This window comes from Malus sylvestris, chromosome 5, assembly GCF_916048215.2.
Source record: "Malus sylvestris chromosome 5, drMalSylv7.2, whole genome shotgun sequence".
In the NCBI taxonomy this organism is placed as follows: domain Eukaryota; kingdom Viridiplantae; phylum Streptophyta; class Magnoliopsida; order Rosales; family Rosaceae; genus Malus; species Malus sylvestris.
In genome coordinates, this window is record NC_062264.1 from 5,043,247 (window position 1) to 5,059,735 (window position 16,489).

At 41.7% G+C, this 16,489-nt stretch overlaps 1 protein-coding gene across 2 annotated transcripts; it reads left to right on the forward strand.

The window, feature by feature from the left end:
- Positions 1–9,479: 9,479 nt before the first annotated feature.
- On the forward strand, positions 9,480–16,360 carry LOC126620972 (cellulose synthase A catalytic subunit 2 [UDP-forming]-like). Of its 2 annotated transcripts, none has more exons than XM_050289310.1 (15): positions 9,480–9,762; positions 9,974–10,287; positions 10,753–10,948; positions 11,039–11,274; positions 11,367–11,469; positions 11,566–11,749; positions 12,185–12,451; positions 12,544–12,889; positions 13,146–13,283; positions 13,392–13,517; positions 13,656–13,868; positions 13,991–14,258; positions 14,424–14,620; positions 14,722–15,072; positions 15,224–16,360. In XM_050289310.1, the coding sequence occupies exons 2-15, from the start codon at positions 10,207–10,209 to the stop codon at positions 15,803–15,805; spliced, it is 3,288 nt and encodes a 1,095-aa protein (XP_050145267.1). In that variant the 5' UTR covers positions 9,480–9,762; positions 9,974–10,206; the 3' UTR covers positions 15,806–16,360. The 2 variants fall into 2 exon arrangements, with proteins under 2 accessions (XP_050145267.1, XP_050145268.1); XM_050289311.1 differs by having other exon boundaries at positions 9,480–9,738.
- Positions 16,361–16,489: the final 129 nt, after the last annotated feature.

The following is a 16,489-nucleotide window of genomic DNA, read 5'->3' on the forward strand; positions in this document are numbered from 1 at the left end:
TGTTGGTATGATTGAATGGTAATTAGTAATGAATGGATGTGATGAGATATGAATGGATGTGATGATTTCTGCGATCGACCTTCGTGGTCTTTGAGCAGCCCAGCTTTTGAGAAAGTAAACGCTTCTTCGATTTCTGAGATCGGCCCTCGTGGTCTCTGAGCAGCCCAGCTTTTGAGAAAGCAAACGCCTCTTCGATTTCTGAAGCTCCGTCGAGTGCAGATTTTTATAGAGGCTGGCATTAAGTTCCACAACACACTTGAATCTCCACCAGTAGAAGCTCCCTTCTTGCACTTCTAAGATCTTGATTTGTCTGACCTCTTCTCTCTTCAACACCTTTGAAAATGTCTGGCCCCTCCGACCGTCGTTTTGACTTGAACCTTGGAGAAGAGGCAGCCACGCATTCTCCAGAAAACATATGGCGCCCATCCTTCATATCCCCTACTGGTCCTCTTACCGTTGGGGATTCTATGATGAAGAATGATATGACCGCTGCGGTGGTGGCCATGAACCTTCTCACTCCCAAAGATAACAGACTACTTTCCAAACAGTCTGATGAGTTGGCTGTTAAGGATTCTCTGGCTCTTAGTGTTCAGTGTGCAGCTTCTGTGTCTAATATGGCCCAACGCTTATTTGCTAGAACCCGCCAAGTTGAATCATTGGCGGCTGAAGTGAAAAGTCTCAAACAGGAGATTAGAGGGCTCAAGCATGAGAATAAACAGTTGCACAGGCTCGCGCATGACTATGCTACAAACATGAAGAGGAAACTTGACCAGATGCAGGAATCTGATGGTCACCATGAATTGATTTTGCTTCACACTATCTTGATGAAGAGTGTGTGAAGCTTTTATATGTTTTGGTGTTGAAATTTTGTATTGTAGGTGAAGCTTTGGGGTTGAAGCTTTGGTGTTGAAGCTTTATAGGTGAAGCTTTGGGGTTGAAGCTTTATAGGTGAAGCTTTTGTTGGCACCATAAATTAATTTTGCTTCACACTATCTTGATGAAGATAGTGCGAAGCTTTTGAGATTGATATTTGTCCTCCATTGATGAAGCTTTTGTTGGCACCATAAATTGATCTTGCTTCACACTATCTTGATGAAGATAGTGCGAAGCTTTTGAGATTGATATTTGTCCTCCATTGATGAAGCTTTTGTTGGCACCATAAATTGATTTTGCTTCACACTATTTTGATGAAGATGGTGCGAAGCTTTTGAGATTGATATTTGTCCTCCATTGATGAAGCTTTTGTTGGCACCATAAATTGATTTTACTTCACACTATCTTGATGAAGATAGTACGAAGCTTTTGAAATTGATATTTGTCCTCCATTGATGAAGCTTTGTTGAATTTCCCAATTTCCAATTTCCAATTTCCCTTTTTTTTTTTTTTTTTTTTTTTGGGAAAACTGGAAATTTGAAAATGTGGGAGAGACAATGTATACAAATTTTGCTTCCACACTGTTGAGCGAGAGATTGTGATGCAAGCCACATCTTGTAGTAGTCGAAGGTTTGGATGAACCATATAAATTGAATTTGCTTCGAACAGTCTTGATCAAGAGCGTGTGAAGCTTTCTATGAGTTGTAGTGTTTGCATTGTTACAGAGGAGAAATGTCTGAAGCAGATGCAAGAGGGCTAAAGAGCTTGATCTTCGTATACCATGCACTGAAGCCATTGTTGGCTTGCAATAAGACTTTGTTGGTGACTATAGCTCTTGTTAGGCATAAGTGCTCCCCTAGTTGAGTTGTAAAGCTTGAGGGTTTTTGATTATTTGTGAATGCTAAGAGTTCACATGTACAAGTTGTACCACTCGTCTTCTGGTTAGTGGAATGAATGGTGGGTTGCTTTCATCACTTGGTTGGTGGTACGAATGTGAATTCCTTAATCACCTTTCATCACATTTCATCACCTGGTTGGTGACATGAAGGAGAGTACGCGTTGTACATTTCATCACCTGGTTGGTGGCATGAAGGAGAGTACGCATTGTATATTTCATCACCTGGTTGGTGGCATGAAGATGAGTTCCTTCTTCACCTGATTGGTGATAAGGGTGGCAAGTTTCCAAATAATATTAGAGTACAGGTTGTACATTTCATCACCTAGTTGGTGGCACGAAGGTGAGTTCCTTCATCACCTAGTTGGTGAGAATAAGGGTAAGGTGTCGAGGCATATTGTGGCAAATGTCGAATGACACAAAGTGTGTTGAACCCTTTCGAAGCACAGTTGGCTTATGTATGGATGTGTTGGAATGTATGATGTTTATGTATGAATGTGTTGGAATGTATGATGTTTATGTATGAATGTATTGGAATGTATGATGTTTATGTATGAATGTGTTGGAATATATGATGTTTATGTATGAATGTATTGGAATGTATGATGTTTATGTATGAATGTGTTGGAATGTATGATGTAGATCCTTTGTATAGTCTTGTTGACACATACTTAGATTTTGTTTTGTATTGGAAACATTTACGTTGAAGCTTTAACACTTGAGTGTTTCATTGCTCAGAATGTAAAAGAGTTTAGGGCCGAGTTGGCTAAATCACCTCTTTATTGAATTCATACCAAATGGTCTTTGTTACATAGGATGCCGAACGGCTGTAGCTTAACACTTGTACAATGTGAGTCTATTTGTAATAGTACTTCAAGTGGTCAGCATTCCATGGATGGCCAAGAGTCTTGCCGTCGGAGCTTCTGAGCTTGTAGGAGCCAGGGCGGCTGATGCCGACGACCTCGAACGGTCCATCCCAGTTAGGACTGAGTGTTCCTTCACTCGGGACTCTATCACAGAGTAATCTTTTCTTCAGTACCCAGTTTCCCACTTTGAAGGAGCGAGGTTTGACCCTTGAATCGTAGTAGTTGGAGATGCGCTGCTTGTAGGCGACATTCCTCAGGTGAGCCTGATTTCTGTGTTCCTTGACTAGATCCAGGTTGAGGGTGAGTTGTTTGTCGTTTTCACTCTGCATGTAGTTCTGGATTCGGTATGTTGCTTGCTCAAGCTCAACCGGGACAACTGCTTCTGTACCAAAAACAAGTGAGAATGAAGTTTCTCCTGTGGAAGTCCGATATGAAGTGCGGTATGACCAAAGAACTTGGGGTACGAATTCTGGCCAACAACCTTTAGCTTTGTCCAAGCTAGTTTTCAGAGTACGCTTGATTATTTTGTTAACGGCCTCGACTTGTCCATTAGACTAGGGATGGGCTGGAGAGGCAAAACATAAGTTGATGTTGAACTTAGAGCAGAACATCCTGAAGTTCTTGTTGTCGTACTGCCGCCCATTGTCCGTGACTATCACATTGGGAATGCCAAATCTGCAGAGGATGTTCTTCCATACGAAGTCTTCTATTTTTGCCTCAGTAATGGTTGCCAAGGGTTCTACTTCAGCCCACTTTGTGAAGTAGTCAACTGCAACGATTGCATAGCAGACCTTGCCCTTCCCTGCAGGCATTGGGCCGATCAAATCAAGTCTCCATTAGGCGAAGGGCGAAGGGCTGATCATAGGAGTGAGCGGCTCGGGAGGGGAGTGAGGGATAGTTGCGTAGCGTTGACACTTATCACATGAGCGAGATATTCTGATGGCATCTTAGTGGAGTGTTGGCCAATAATATCCTTGGCGAAAAGTCTTGTGTGCTAGGGATCTAGACCCAACATGATCTCCGCAGACTCCTTCATGTATTTCCCGAAGGACAATTTCCGCCTCCGCAGGTGTAAGGCATCTTAGGTAGGGCATGGTAAAACCGCGCTTGTAGAGTTGGTTATTAATGATCAGGTAGCGAGCAGACTTTTATCGAATCTGCTTAGCTTGGACTTTGTCATTTGGGAGGGTGCCATGGGCAAGGAATTTATAAATTAGGGAGATCCAACTATCTCCTTGTTGTAAATTGCACACTTCTGCGACCATGGTGCTTGGTGCTGCCAACAATTCGACATGAATTTTTCTCCCAATCTTGTCTTCCACTACCGAGGCGAGGCGGGCCAAAGCGTCTGCATGACTGTTTGCCGCTCGAGGAACTTGGGTGATCTGGTAGTGGAAGTGCTTGAGCAAAAGTCGTGTTTGCGCAAGATATGCTGCCATGGAGCTATCCTTAGCATCAAAGTTGTTCGTGACTTGGTTGACCACTAATTGGGAGTCACTGAAGATATCAATTTGTTTAACTCCAAGATGCTTGGCCAAACGTAAGCCTGCTAGAAGGGCTTCGTATTCGGCCTCGTTGTTCGATGCCTTGAATTTGAAACGAAGAGCGTATTCTATTGCCACTTTGTCAGGGGTAGTGATGACTAATCCTGCTCCGTAGCCCTGTTGGTTGGATGAGCCATCAACATACAGACTCCATGCTGGGGTTGTTGATTCTATCTTCTGAGCTTCCGATGGTAATGAAGCTACTACTTCAGGTGTAGAAGCAATGTCAACAGGATATATGAAGTCGGCGATGAAATCTGCTATTGCTTGACCTTTTTCGGCTAGTTTTGGTTGGTAGGAGATGTCAAACTCACCCAATGCTATTGCCCATTTGATCATTCGCCCAGACGTGTCAGGACTCTGGAGTATCTGTCGAAGAGGGTGATTAGTAAGCACAATGATGGTGTGTGCTTGGAAATAAGGGCGAAGTTTTCGAGTAGACATGACCAATGCTAGAGCTAATTTCTCAATGTTGGAGTATCGTGTCTCTGCATCTTGTAGGGCCTTGTTAGCATAGTAGACGGGTCGTTCGACACCACTGTCCTTTCGAATAAGAACAGAACTGACTGCTGAAGCCGAAACCGATAGATAGATAATGAGAGTGTCACCAACTTCTGGTTTGGAGAGCAGAGGGGCTTTACTCATGTACTATTTGAGGTTCCTGAATGCCTTGGCACATTCCTCCGTCCATGTAATGTACTTCTTATTTCCCTTGAGTTCTTTGAAGAAAGAAGCACATCTGTCTGTGGCCTTAGAGATGAATCTGGTTAAGGCTGCCACCTTGCCAGTAAGGCTTTGGATGTCTTTTGAAGTTACTGGCTCTTTCATGTCGAGGATTGCTTTGATCTTTTCGGGGTTAGCTTCAATGCCTCGTTGGCTAATCATGAAGCCTAAGAATTTTCCAGAGCCCACGCCGAAGGCACATTTGTTGGGGTTCAACCTCATTCGATACCTCTTTAGAATGGTGAAAGTTTCAGATAGGTTGGTGATGTGTTGGTCAGCATGTTTGCTCTTGAGTAACATATCATCAACGTAAACTTCCATGCTCTTCCCAATCTGTTCGGCGAACATTGAATTGACCAGTCTCTAATAAGTTGCTCCTGCATTCTTTAGACCGAATGGCATGACTTTGTAGCAATATAGTCCCCTATCAGTAGTGAAGGTTGTGTGTTCTTGGTCTGAGGGGTTCATGAGGATTTGGTTGTATCCTGAATAAGCGTCCATGAAGCTCAAGAGCTCACACCTTGCCGTAAAGTCTATAAGTCTATCAATGAGAGGAAGGGGGAAACTATCCTTTGGGCATCATTTGTTTAGGTCGGTGTAGTCGACACACATTCTCCACAAGACCTTTTAAAGCATGAGACTTTCCTTGGTCGGATTTTTCTTAACAAGGACAACATTTGCTACCCATGTTGGGTAATTGACTTCACGGACGAAGCCTATGTCCTTGAGTTTTTCAACTTCTGCTTTCATCGCCTCGTATCGTTCAACATCATAAGATCTTCGCTTCTATTTTACTGGTTTGGTCTTGGGATCAATACTCAAGTGGTGACAGATGATATCGGGAGAGATGCCCGGCATATCTTTATATGACCAAGCGAATACCTTGGCGTTCTCTTGCAAAAATGAGATCAGCGACAATCGAAGGGGTGGTGACAAAGTGGTGCCAATCTTCACCATGCGATCTGGATGGTCTTTGGAGATAGAGACATTCTCTAACTCTTCAGGGGGTTGTGCTTGCTGGGTGAATGAGTCATCTCGAGGGTCATCGGGTTGACTGTTGCCATTATGAAGATCCGAGTTGGCTTCATCTGGACTGGTCTTTACTACCTGGTTATGTATAGAGAGGGTCTCCTTGGGGACAGGCAGGTGTTGTTGCTTAACTGAAGTGTTGTAACATGATCGAGCATTAAGTTGATCTCCCCTGATGTATCCATTGCCGAAAGGGGTTGGAAACTTCATCAACAACATATGTGTGGATACCATGGCCTTGAGATCATTGATGCATGTGCACCCAAAGATGACATTGTATGCCGTCGGGCAATTGACCACTAGGAAGTTAGTGGTAATAGTAGTTGTGTAGGGGCTTGTACCAATGGTGAAGGGTAAGTGTATACTCCCTAAAGGTTGCAAACGATCAGTCTGGAAGATGTGTTGAGAGACAAACAACTTCCTCAACTCTTCAAATGAGGCTACCGTCTCGGGTGGAAGACGGCAATACCAGTTTAAAGCTCCGCCAGAGAGGGTGGAGGGGAAGAGAAGGCACCGTTCTTCATCGGTATGTCTCCGGTATACCATGGTGGACTCAAAGAGGTTAAGGTGTTCAATCGGGTCTTCCATTCCAGTATAGAGTTGTAAGTCAAGCTTCTGCTTTGTCTTCGCTTGGAGGGGGTGTTGAGGATCCTTCTTGTGAGGGGGCCAGGCCTGGGTTGGTTCCACTCAGGTATCTCGGCTTGACGTTCAACCTTCAACTTGTTTACTTCCTCCAGGAGCTGTAGGACGAGGGGGTCCTGAGTAGAGTCGTGCATCACTGAAGTTTTCTTCCGTAAGTCCCCATCGCCTCTTGGAAGTAGGAAAGTTTGATCAAGATAGCATGATTTTTCCTTGGACTCGTCACACTGACTCCTAGAGTGAGTATGTTGGAACATTTCCGAGTCCCCTGTACCTTCATGTTCTTCTGGGACTTGTTGCCCATTCCCTAGATTAACTGCTGGCCTGGGTCGTGGGAGAGGACCGAGTTTTTTAGAAACTCTTAAGTCATTGATCTTCGAGCTTATGTGGATGAGATTCTCTCGACGTTGCTTTAGGAAGTCTCGACAATCGCGATAGACGACTTTTGATCTTTCCACTCCTTCTGTGAGGAGGTGCTTTCCTCTACTCCTTCTGCTTCGGGTTGAAGCAACTGGGTTGAGAGAAGTCTCATGTTGATTATCACATTAATGTGTAGCTCGATCCCTATCAGGGATGTCCGTGTTGGATATCGGTGACCCTCCGTGTTGGGGGGCATTCAGATGATTGTTGACCTCAGCAAGGGCGATGAGCTTGTGTGCTTGAGCATGCCTAGCCTCGTGAAGCATCTCGAAAAGTTTTTCATATTGCTCTTGGAGGACCTCGTTCCTCATCACTATCTTGTTGTTCTGAGCTTCTAACTCATCGACTTTAGCTTGAAGAGTAACTCTATTTCCTTCCTGCTTTCGTTGCTTCATACTAGGTCCAATGGGGGTGTCATTCTGTGTGCTATGGCTTATTTCGCTCCCCATGTCGGAGAGAGATGCTTGGCCAAAAGAAAGTGTACGAGCGGTGGAAACCAGCTTAACAAAGCTGAAGAGAATGGGAGTAAGTGTCTTTCCCACAGACGGCGCCAAATGTTGATGCACAAAATCAGCGAGGACTTTGGTACAACAGAAAGTGTCAGGTTTGTGACCTTCGCTTGGTTGCTTCGATCACTAGTGAAGATAAGTACGTAAATGAATAGGGACAAGGAAGCAAACACAAGATGTACGTGGTTCACCCAGATCGGCTACGTCCACGGAGTAAAGGAGTTCTCATTAATTGTGAAGGGTTTACACAAATACATAGGTTCAAGCTCTCATTTTGTGAGTTCTAGTGAATAGTTTTGTACAAAATGACATTAGAGATTATTGTGGGAGAATGATCCCTATTTATAGAAGAGAGTTTCTAGTTTTGTTCTAACATTGACACGTGTCGTGTTGTGATTGGCTTCTGATGTCGACACATGTCGCATTGTGATTGGCCTCCTGGTTGAAGGGAAGCTCTTCTGGGTCCTTGACGGTATAACGTTGACCGGTGCTCAGTAGTTTCGGGATTGGTCAAGTATGGTACAAACAACACTTAAAGAAGGTAAATCTTTGCCTGTTAGGCAAGAGAATAGCAAGTTACAAATTTTGTCTCGGTAGGACATGTATTTCTATTACTATGAAATTTATAAATGAAGTAGTTAATGGTGGGGTTACCATTATCTTTTTTGTAGTGACGAATCTTGTATGTGTTCCTAAGAAAAGGAACAATTCTTTTAACAAAAACATCAATCAAATTGTTTTTTTTTTTTTGGGCAAAGATGCAGAATAAAGTAAAAGGGTGTACAAAGTAGGGCATGGACATAGAGAAGGGTTTCATTAGCTTGCCAACTCCGCATTGTATTTCAAATGGACAGATTAATTCATAACGCTCATTGCCATTGCTGATACAAGCCAAACTGACTTCAGTTTTTTATTGAACACAATCTAAGATGTCTCATTAGAAGTATGTGTGACTGTTGCACTTACATTTAGATTACTTAGTTTGTTAATTTACGCGTCAAGCCTAACATTACACTTTCATTTGGATTGCTTAGGTATTAATTTGACACATCAAGCCTAATTGTCAATGTGTTTTTCTATCTATGAGCCTAAGAAACTCGCTTTCTCATTCTATTAATATTCATTTGGTCAAGTTCCCGAAAAATATTATGAGTTCAACTCATATAGACGACTATTGTTACATAACATAAAATTTACTCTCATTTAGGTAAAGTTTTATATTTTACAAATGACCTTAAACAAGCAAAGAAAGACTAAACAAGACTTAATAAAAAAAATTATCATTATAAACAAAACATTTCTTAATGTATCTGATAAATAAAAAAAATAATTTGTTTTCCAAAAAAAAAAAAAAAAAATTAAAGGAAGGTAGACAGACAGCAATGCAATAGATGGCCACCACTTGGTCTTGTTAACCTCTTTTTAGAGAGCAGAGCAGATTCTCATTAATTTATCGCGAGAATTTACTGGACCTTCCTGTTTTTCGGTCACCAGCTGCACGAGTCGCACGTGACACTCACCCAAGTAATACTGTGCTTTTGTCAAACAGAAGAGACTGATCAGCAGCAGCTTCCTCATCACTCTCTCTCTCTCTCTCTCTCTCTCATTTGACAACACACCGAATGACCGAAACCGTGACGGAGAGTGAGAAGAGAAAGAGAGATATCTCGTATCGAATCGAATCGGACGACATCCACCAAAGCCACCGACACTAACATACGCACACACAAAAAACCCAACAACTCTTTTCTTATTTTTCTGTGTATGATTTTACATAACTACCCCTTCCCCCACCCTCCTCCCTGCTCCGCCACCGACACTCCGGTGGGGCACCCCCCCTTCGCCCCACCACCACCACTGCTGCCTTGGCCTCCATAATAAAAACCTGGGTCCCACCCAAAATCCCAATTTTTATTTATTTTTTTGGCGAATAGGAGTGAGTATATCCAGTTATATATATTCATCAATGTACTGAAGAACCTGATCTCTCATCTCTCTCTCCCCCTCCTCTTGTTTCTGTCCCCATCTCGTCCCTTCTGTGTTTTGGTGTTGAATTTCAACTCCCCCGCTTTCAGATTCTCCCTCTCCTCTCTCTCTCTCTCTCTCTCTCTCTCTCTCTCTCTCTAGAAGTGAAAAAGGTTTCTTTTTAATATCACCTCTGTAATTTGGAAGCAAACCGTGTCACAGATCGAAAGCCACCGAGTTTTCTTCTCAAGAAAGCCAATTTCTTAGACGACTCAGTCTCTCTCTCTCTCTCTGTCTCTGTACATTTCTCTCTCTCTCAAGAAAAGAATCATTCATTGCTCACAAACAGAACCCTTTTCTTTTTTCTTTTTTTTTTTAAAATTTAATTTAAATTTATTTAATTTCTCATCTATTTTTATATTCACCATTCTATATTTCTCTCTCTACCTCTCTGTCTGTCAAGCCGTGTTTTTTATTCATTGTTTAATGTGGGGGTTTTGTTTCTTGTAGCGGGTGCCTGAGAAGAGAGAGAAGACCAAATTACGCAACACACAGAGAGAGAGGAAGAAGGAGGAAGGAGGCAAAGCTTTGTTCTTTGGGGGGTTTTTGAGTGATGAGAAAGGCAGAGGAAATGGTCCTCTGAAGTGGGTCTGTCTCTCTCTCTCCTCTCTTTCTCTCTCTTATCTATTTGGAGAGAGATTGAAGGCTCTCAGATTGTGTAGTGTGAGTGAGGGCTATCAGCTATGGATACCAAAGGAAGACTTATTGCAGGTTCTCACAATAGGAATGAGTTTGTTCTCATCAATGCTGATGAGGTTTCAAGAGTAAGTCCTTTTCTCTCTCTCTCCCTTCCCCACTCAACCTCTCAATTTCTGCTACTGCAAAATGTTAACAGCCTTCCAAATCTGTACACTTCTACATTTTGCAGATGCCCTTTTCCTCATACTCTCTCTCTCTCACCCTACATTTGTTAGATCCTGAAATTCTACTGGGTTTCTGTTATTTTCTACCTCTTGATAGTTATTTGAAGCAAAATTACTCTTTCATCTGAGATTTACAAGCCGCAATTACATAAATTGGTTGAGGGTTTTTCAGTATATATGGATTTAAGGGGTCTCCATTCTATAAAGCCTGCAATTTTGTTTCTGAAACAGTTAATTTTGTCGCAAATCAGCTAGCAGTTGGGGTTTTAGGATCTATTGCCCTCTTGGTTTTTGTTGTTTTGTTAATTGTTTAATCTTCCTGATCTGACATAGATTGGTAACGTTTTGGAACTTTACGAATTGCAGGTAACATCTGTTAAAGAACTGAGTGGGCAGATTTGCCAGATCTGTGGAGATGAGATTGAGATTACAGTGGATGGGGAGCCATTTGTTGCTTGCAATGAATGTGCATTCCCCGTTTGTAGATCTTGCTACGAGTACGAAAGACGCGAGGGCAATCAAGCTTGCCCCCAATGCAAAACCCGATACAAGCGCATCAAAGGTGAGTCTTTCCCCTTTTTCCGCAATATTAATTCCGAGCATTCATGATGATTCTCGAAAAAGGAATACTGAAGATGCATCTTTTTGATAGGGAGTCCAAGAGTTGAAGGCGACGAAGAAGAGGATGACATTGATGATTTGGAGAATGAGTTTGATATTGCAAGCAATGAGAGGAGAGATCCTCACAGCATTGCTGAGGCAGTGCTGGCTGCTCGCCTTAACATTGGACGGGGTTCCCACGTCAATGGTTCAGGGATTAGCACACCAGCTGAATTCGACTCTGCCTCCGTTGCTTCCGAGATCCCTCTGCTGACGTATGGCCAAGAGGTGAATTGGTTTAACTGCTTCATGTTCTCTTTGTCAGCAATTGCACTAATTTATTCGTGTTTGACAAGTTGAATTTTTTTTTTTTGGTGAAGGATGTTGGAATTGCCTCTGATAAGCATGCTCTTATTGTTCCTCCATTTATGAGTCGCGGAAAACGAGTTCATCCAATGCCATCTTCTGATTCCTCTATGTCCTGTAAGTTCATTAAATTCGCAACAATTTTTGTGGCAGTTGAATATGCTTTAATCGTTCTTAGAGTGTGATCGAGTGATTGTGGCCTTGATGATGCAGTTCCACCGAGGCCCATGGATCCTAAGAAAGACTTAGCTGTGTATGGTTATGGAACTGTTGCATGGAAGGAGAGAATGGAGGACTGGAAGAAGAAGCAAAATGAAAAACTTCAGGTGGTGAAGCACCAAGGAGGAAATAATGGTGGAGATAATAACGGAGAGCCGGATGATCCTGATTTACCAAAGTAGGTGTTCATTTAGAATACGTTGATATTCCTGTGACTATCCTGTTATTTTATTCATAAAGTTAAATGTGAAATGATTATATGCATTAGATTCAGTTTTGATTTGTTATTATGATTTAGATCCTATTGTGTGAAATTGTATTATTTAGGTGTTAGAGATTGGTTATGTGTTTTATTAGTTTACTATTTTTGTATTTATCCTGTTTAAATCAATTGGGGAGAGAAGAATATGTTGTTACTTGATATGAATCAAAACGGAGGGTTTAGAATATAATTGGTTAATCATTGGTAGGTATCGGAAAAAAGTTTTTGATGAAAACAACTTACTGTCATGCATGTTAGTGGAGAATCCAAGTGGTGCAATATTACTGTCATGCATGTTATAATTATGTTTGAACCAAAGAAGGCTGATGATTTTACTATCTGTTTTTGCAGGATGGATGAAGGCAGGCAGCCGCTTTCGAGGAAGTTGCCTATTTCTTCGAGCAAGATAAATCCTTATAGGATGGTAATCTTACTCCGTCTTACAGTTCTTGGCCTCTTTTTTCACTATAGAATTCTCCACCCGGTCAACAATGCCTATGGACTCTGGTTAACTTCTATAATATGTGAGATTTGGTTTGCCATGTCATGGATATTGGATCAGTTTCCTAAGTGGTATCCAATTGAGAGAGAAACATACCTTGATCGATTATCACTGAGGTAGCCACCTCTCTCTCTCTCTCTCTCTCGTTTCTCATTGTATGCAGCTTTTTGAAATATCTGTTCTAATAGTGTGAAATATTTTTGTTCAGGTATGAGAAAGAAGGGAAGCCATCTGAGTTGCCTGATCTAGATGTGTTTGTTAGTACTGTTGATCCTATGAAGGAGCCTCCACTTATCACAGCAAACACGGTTCTGTCCATCCTTGCCGTAGATTATCCGGTTGACAAAGTTGCATGTTACGTATCAGATGATGGTGCTGCAATGCTTACGTTTGAAGCCCTCTCAGAGACATCTGAGTTTGCACGAAAGTGGGTTCCATTCTGCAAGAAGTACAGCATTGAACCCCGTGCCCCAGAATGGTATTTTGCTCAAAAAGTTGACTATCTGAGAGACAAAGTTGATCCGACATTTGTTAGGGAACGTCGAGCCATTAAGGTTAACAGCCTTCTTCATGTATTTGTATTACTGTTTGACAAGTTTCTTGCCTGGCAAGTAGTTTCTTTGATAAGTAATCCAAAATGAATCGGGATAGGTGTCACTGACTGTTGATACAAAAGACAACCATTTTTTCTAAGCTTTCATACCCAAACAAAAATATTTTTCATAATATTTCCTTGCCTAAATTATAGAGTGACCTTTGCTTGGTGCTGGATGATGACGTTTCTGATCTGGTGTCATTTTTTTGGTACAGAGGGAGTATGAAGAGTTCAAAGTTCGGATAAATTTGTTGGTCGCAACAGCGCAGAAAGTCCCTGAGGAAGGTTGGACAATGCAGGACGGGACTCCATGGCCTGGAAATAATGTCAGGGATCATCCTGGGATGATTCAGGTGAGGGGCAGTTCATTAATACATTCATGTTCAAGTGCAAATCCAAGTGTTTTTCCTTATATGCATTATACATTATTGAGTATTCCTAAGATTTATCATTTTTTTCAGGTTTTCCTTGGTCAAAATGGTGTTCGTGATGTAGAAGGAAATGAATTACCACGTCTGGTTTATGTGTCTCGTGAAAAGAGACCGGGTTTTGATCATCACAAGAAAGCTGGAGCTATGAATTCTCTGGTAGTTCTTTCTCTCTCTCTCTCTCTCTCTCTCTCTCTCTCTCTCTCTCTCTACATATATATATATACCTCCTATATAATATAAGAACCGTTATGTTTTGATTTGTCTAATTGTTATTGATGTGTTGGCTATATCAAGGTGCGGGTATCAGCAATCATATCAAATGCTCCTTACATACTGAATGTTGACTGTGATCACTACATAAACAACAGCAAAGCTCTTCGTGAAGCAATGTGCTTCATGATGGACCCCCAGTCAGGAAAGAAGATCTGTTACGTACAGTTTCCTCAAAGATTTGATGGGATTGATCTTCACGATAGATACTCAAATCGCAACGTTGTATTCTTTGATGTAAGGACCTTGTTTGTTTGTTTGTTTATTCTATTCTAAAAGTAGGTGTGCCAGAGCAGTTTCAAAAACATTTTTTTTTTTTTTGGTAATAGAAGCTAATCTATTTCATAATTTGAATGCAGATCAATATGAAAGGTTTAGATGGGATCCAAGGACCCATTTACGTTGGAACTGGGTGTGTCTTCCGAAGGCAGGCACTATATGGATTTGATGCTCCTACCAAGAAAAAACCACCAGGGAAGACCTGTAATTGTTGGCCAAAATGGTGCTGCATGTGTTGTGGATCTAGAAAGAAAAACAAGAAATCCAAGTCAAACGATAAAAAGAAGAAGACCAAGGATACCTCAAAGCAGATACACGCACTAGAAAATATTCAGGAGGGGATTGAAGGTAAGGAGTTGTTTCCATGGCTACCGTAGTTTTTATCTTGTTACAGATTAATCTTGAATTTCATTTGCTCAATATACTTGTGAATGTGGATTATTACTTTGATTTTTGTATGCTGTTGGTTGTCTTAAACTCAGATAATTACTTTGCTACTGAAACCTTTTGCAGGAATAGATAATGAAAAGGCATCCCTGATTCCCCAAATAAAATTTGAGAAAAAGTTTGGACAGTCCCCAGTTTTCATTGCTTCGACACTTATGGAAGACGGTGGAGTTCCAAAGGGAACAAGTTCTGCATCACTCTTGAAAGAAGCCATCCACGTCATTAGTTGTGGCTACGAAGATAAATCAGAATGGGGGAAAGAGGTATGCGGAACTATTTCTGAAATTTTACTAGTGATTGACTTGGGTGATTAAAATTCGATGTTTGGCATTTTTCTGTTTTCTAAATCTTAATTACGTTCCAGGTTGGTTGGATCTATGGCTCTGTTACAGAGGATATCCTAACGGGATTCAAGATGCATTGTCATGGCTGGCGATCTGTGTATTGCATGCCCAAGAGGCCTGCATTCAAGGGTTCTGCTCCTATTAACTTGTCAGATCGGCTTCACCAGGTGCTTCGGTGGGCTTTGGGATCCGTTGAAATTTTGTTGAGCAGGCATTGCCCGATTTGGTATGGATATGGGTGTGGTTTGAAATGGTTGGAGCGCTTTTCTTATATAAACTCGGTTGTTTATCCTTTAACATCCATCCCCTTGCTTGCGTACTGTTCCTTGCCGGCCGTCTGTCTCCTTACTGGGAAATTTATTGTCCCTGAGGTAATTTTCCCTTTCTATTTATATACAAATGTAACAAAACTTTTTAAGTTTCAGGGATCATATATTTTTTTAAAGGCCAAACCTGAATGCTGTGCTTGCTGGATTTCTGTCGCAATGCTTTCAGCTAATTTTGGCTTTCACTGATTAACAGATTAGCAACTATGCCAGCATCCTTTTTATGGCTCTCTTTTTGTCCATCGCTGCAACGAGCATACTTGAGATGCAATGGGGACATGTTGGCATCCACGACTGGTGGAGGAATGAACAGTTCTGGGTGATTGGTGGTGCGTCATCACACTTCTTCGCACTCATCCAGGGTCTGCTCAAGGTTTTGGGTGGTGTGAACACAAACTTCACTGTCACATCAAAAGCAGCAGATGATGGAGAGTTTTCCGACCTATACCTCTTCAAGTGGACGTCACTTTTGATCCCGCCCATGACCTTATTGATCATAAACATAATTGGAGTCGTAGTTGGAATTTCAGATGCCATCAACAATGGTTACGAAACATGGGGTCCTCTCTTTGGTAGGCTGTTCTTTGCCATTTGGGTCATCGTCCATCTTTACCCGTTCCTAAAAGGTTTGGTGGGAAGACAAGAGAGACTGCCGACCATCATTGTGGTGTGGTCAATTCTTCTGGCATCCATATTCTCCCTGCTGTGGGTGCGAATCAATCCATTTGTGAATAAGGGTGGCATTGTACTAGAAGTTTGCGGGCTGGATTGTAACTGAGATACGCTATAGAGAAGAAGGCTTAGACAGTGTGAGTTCTGTAGAAAAGCTGTTTGGACAGAAAACAAAGAAAGGATCCAAGTTCCAAGTGCGCGACCGAAGGAAGGTAAAGTTGTTTCAAACAGTTTGTATTCGTAAAAGGATAAATCTTCGCGGTTAGAGCAAATCGTGGCCGGTTGGTGGCGTGTAGATACAAAGGGACTGGATCTGACACATGAATTTGTTTTGCAAAGTGTTCATTAATTCTTTGATACATGGATATTGGAAGGGGGATTGTATTTGAGGTCTGTCTGTAATCCAATGAGAAGATAAACGAGTTTAGTATTGATTTCATAAATTTATGTTCACTTTCCGAATAAGGGGTTTCATATTTTAAAACGACGTCGTCGTTGTCGTCGTCTTGTGCAGTAATTATTGAGAATAGCTGCTGCTATCGCAGGTCGTATGTATTTTTCAGAGATGTCCAGAATGTTTTTGCCAAACAAGGCAATTCTTCTTGTATGTGTGCTTGTTTAGAACAACTCAAACTCTCAATAAATGTTTGATTTCATGTCCTACTGTCTGTCGGATCCTCCTAGGTTTCACTTGTGCTTCAATTCAATCTTTGTTTCTTCATGTACGATTCTGAATCTGCACTTCAAGCATGTGTAAACTCATGTCTTTCTTTCTTGGGTACAACTGCTT

Bases quoted from the DNA above. Each gene is read 5' to 3' on its own strand.
- LOC126620972 (XM_050289310.1), top strand. From the start codon at position 10,207: ATGGATACCAAAGGAAGACTTATTGCAGGTTCTCACAATAGGAATGAG. The intron at 14,621-14,721 runs GTATGCGGAACT...ATTACGTTCCAG, and splicing joins AATCAGAATGGGGGAAAGAG to GTTGGTTGGATCTATGGCTC. The intron at 15,073-15,223 runs GTAATTTTCCCT...ACTGATTAACAG, and splicing joins GGAAATTTATTGTCCCTGAG to ATTAGCAACTATGCCAGCAT.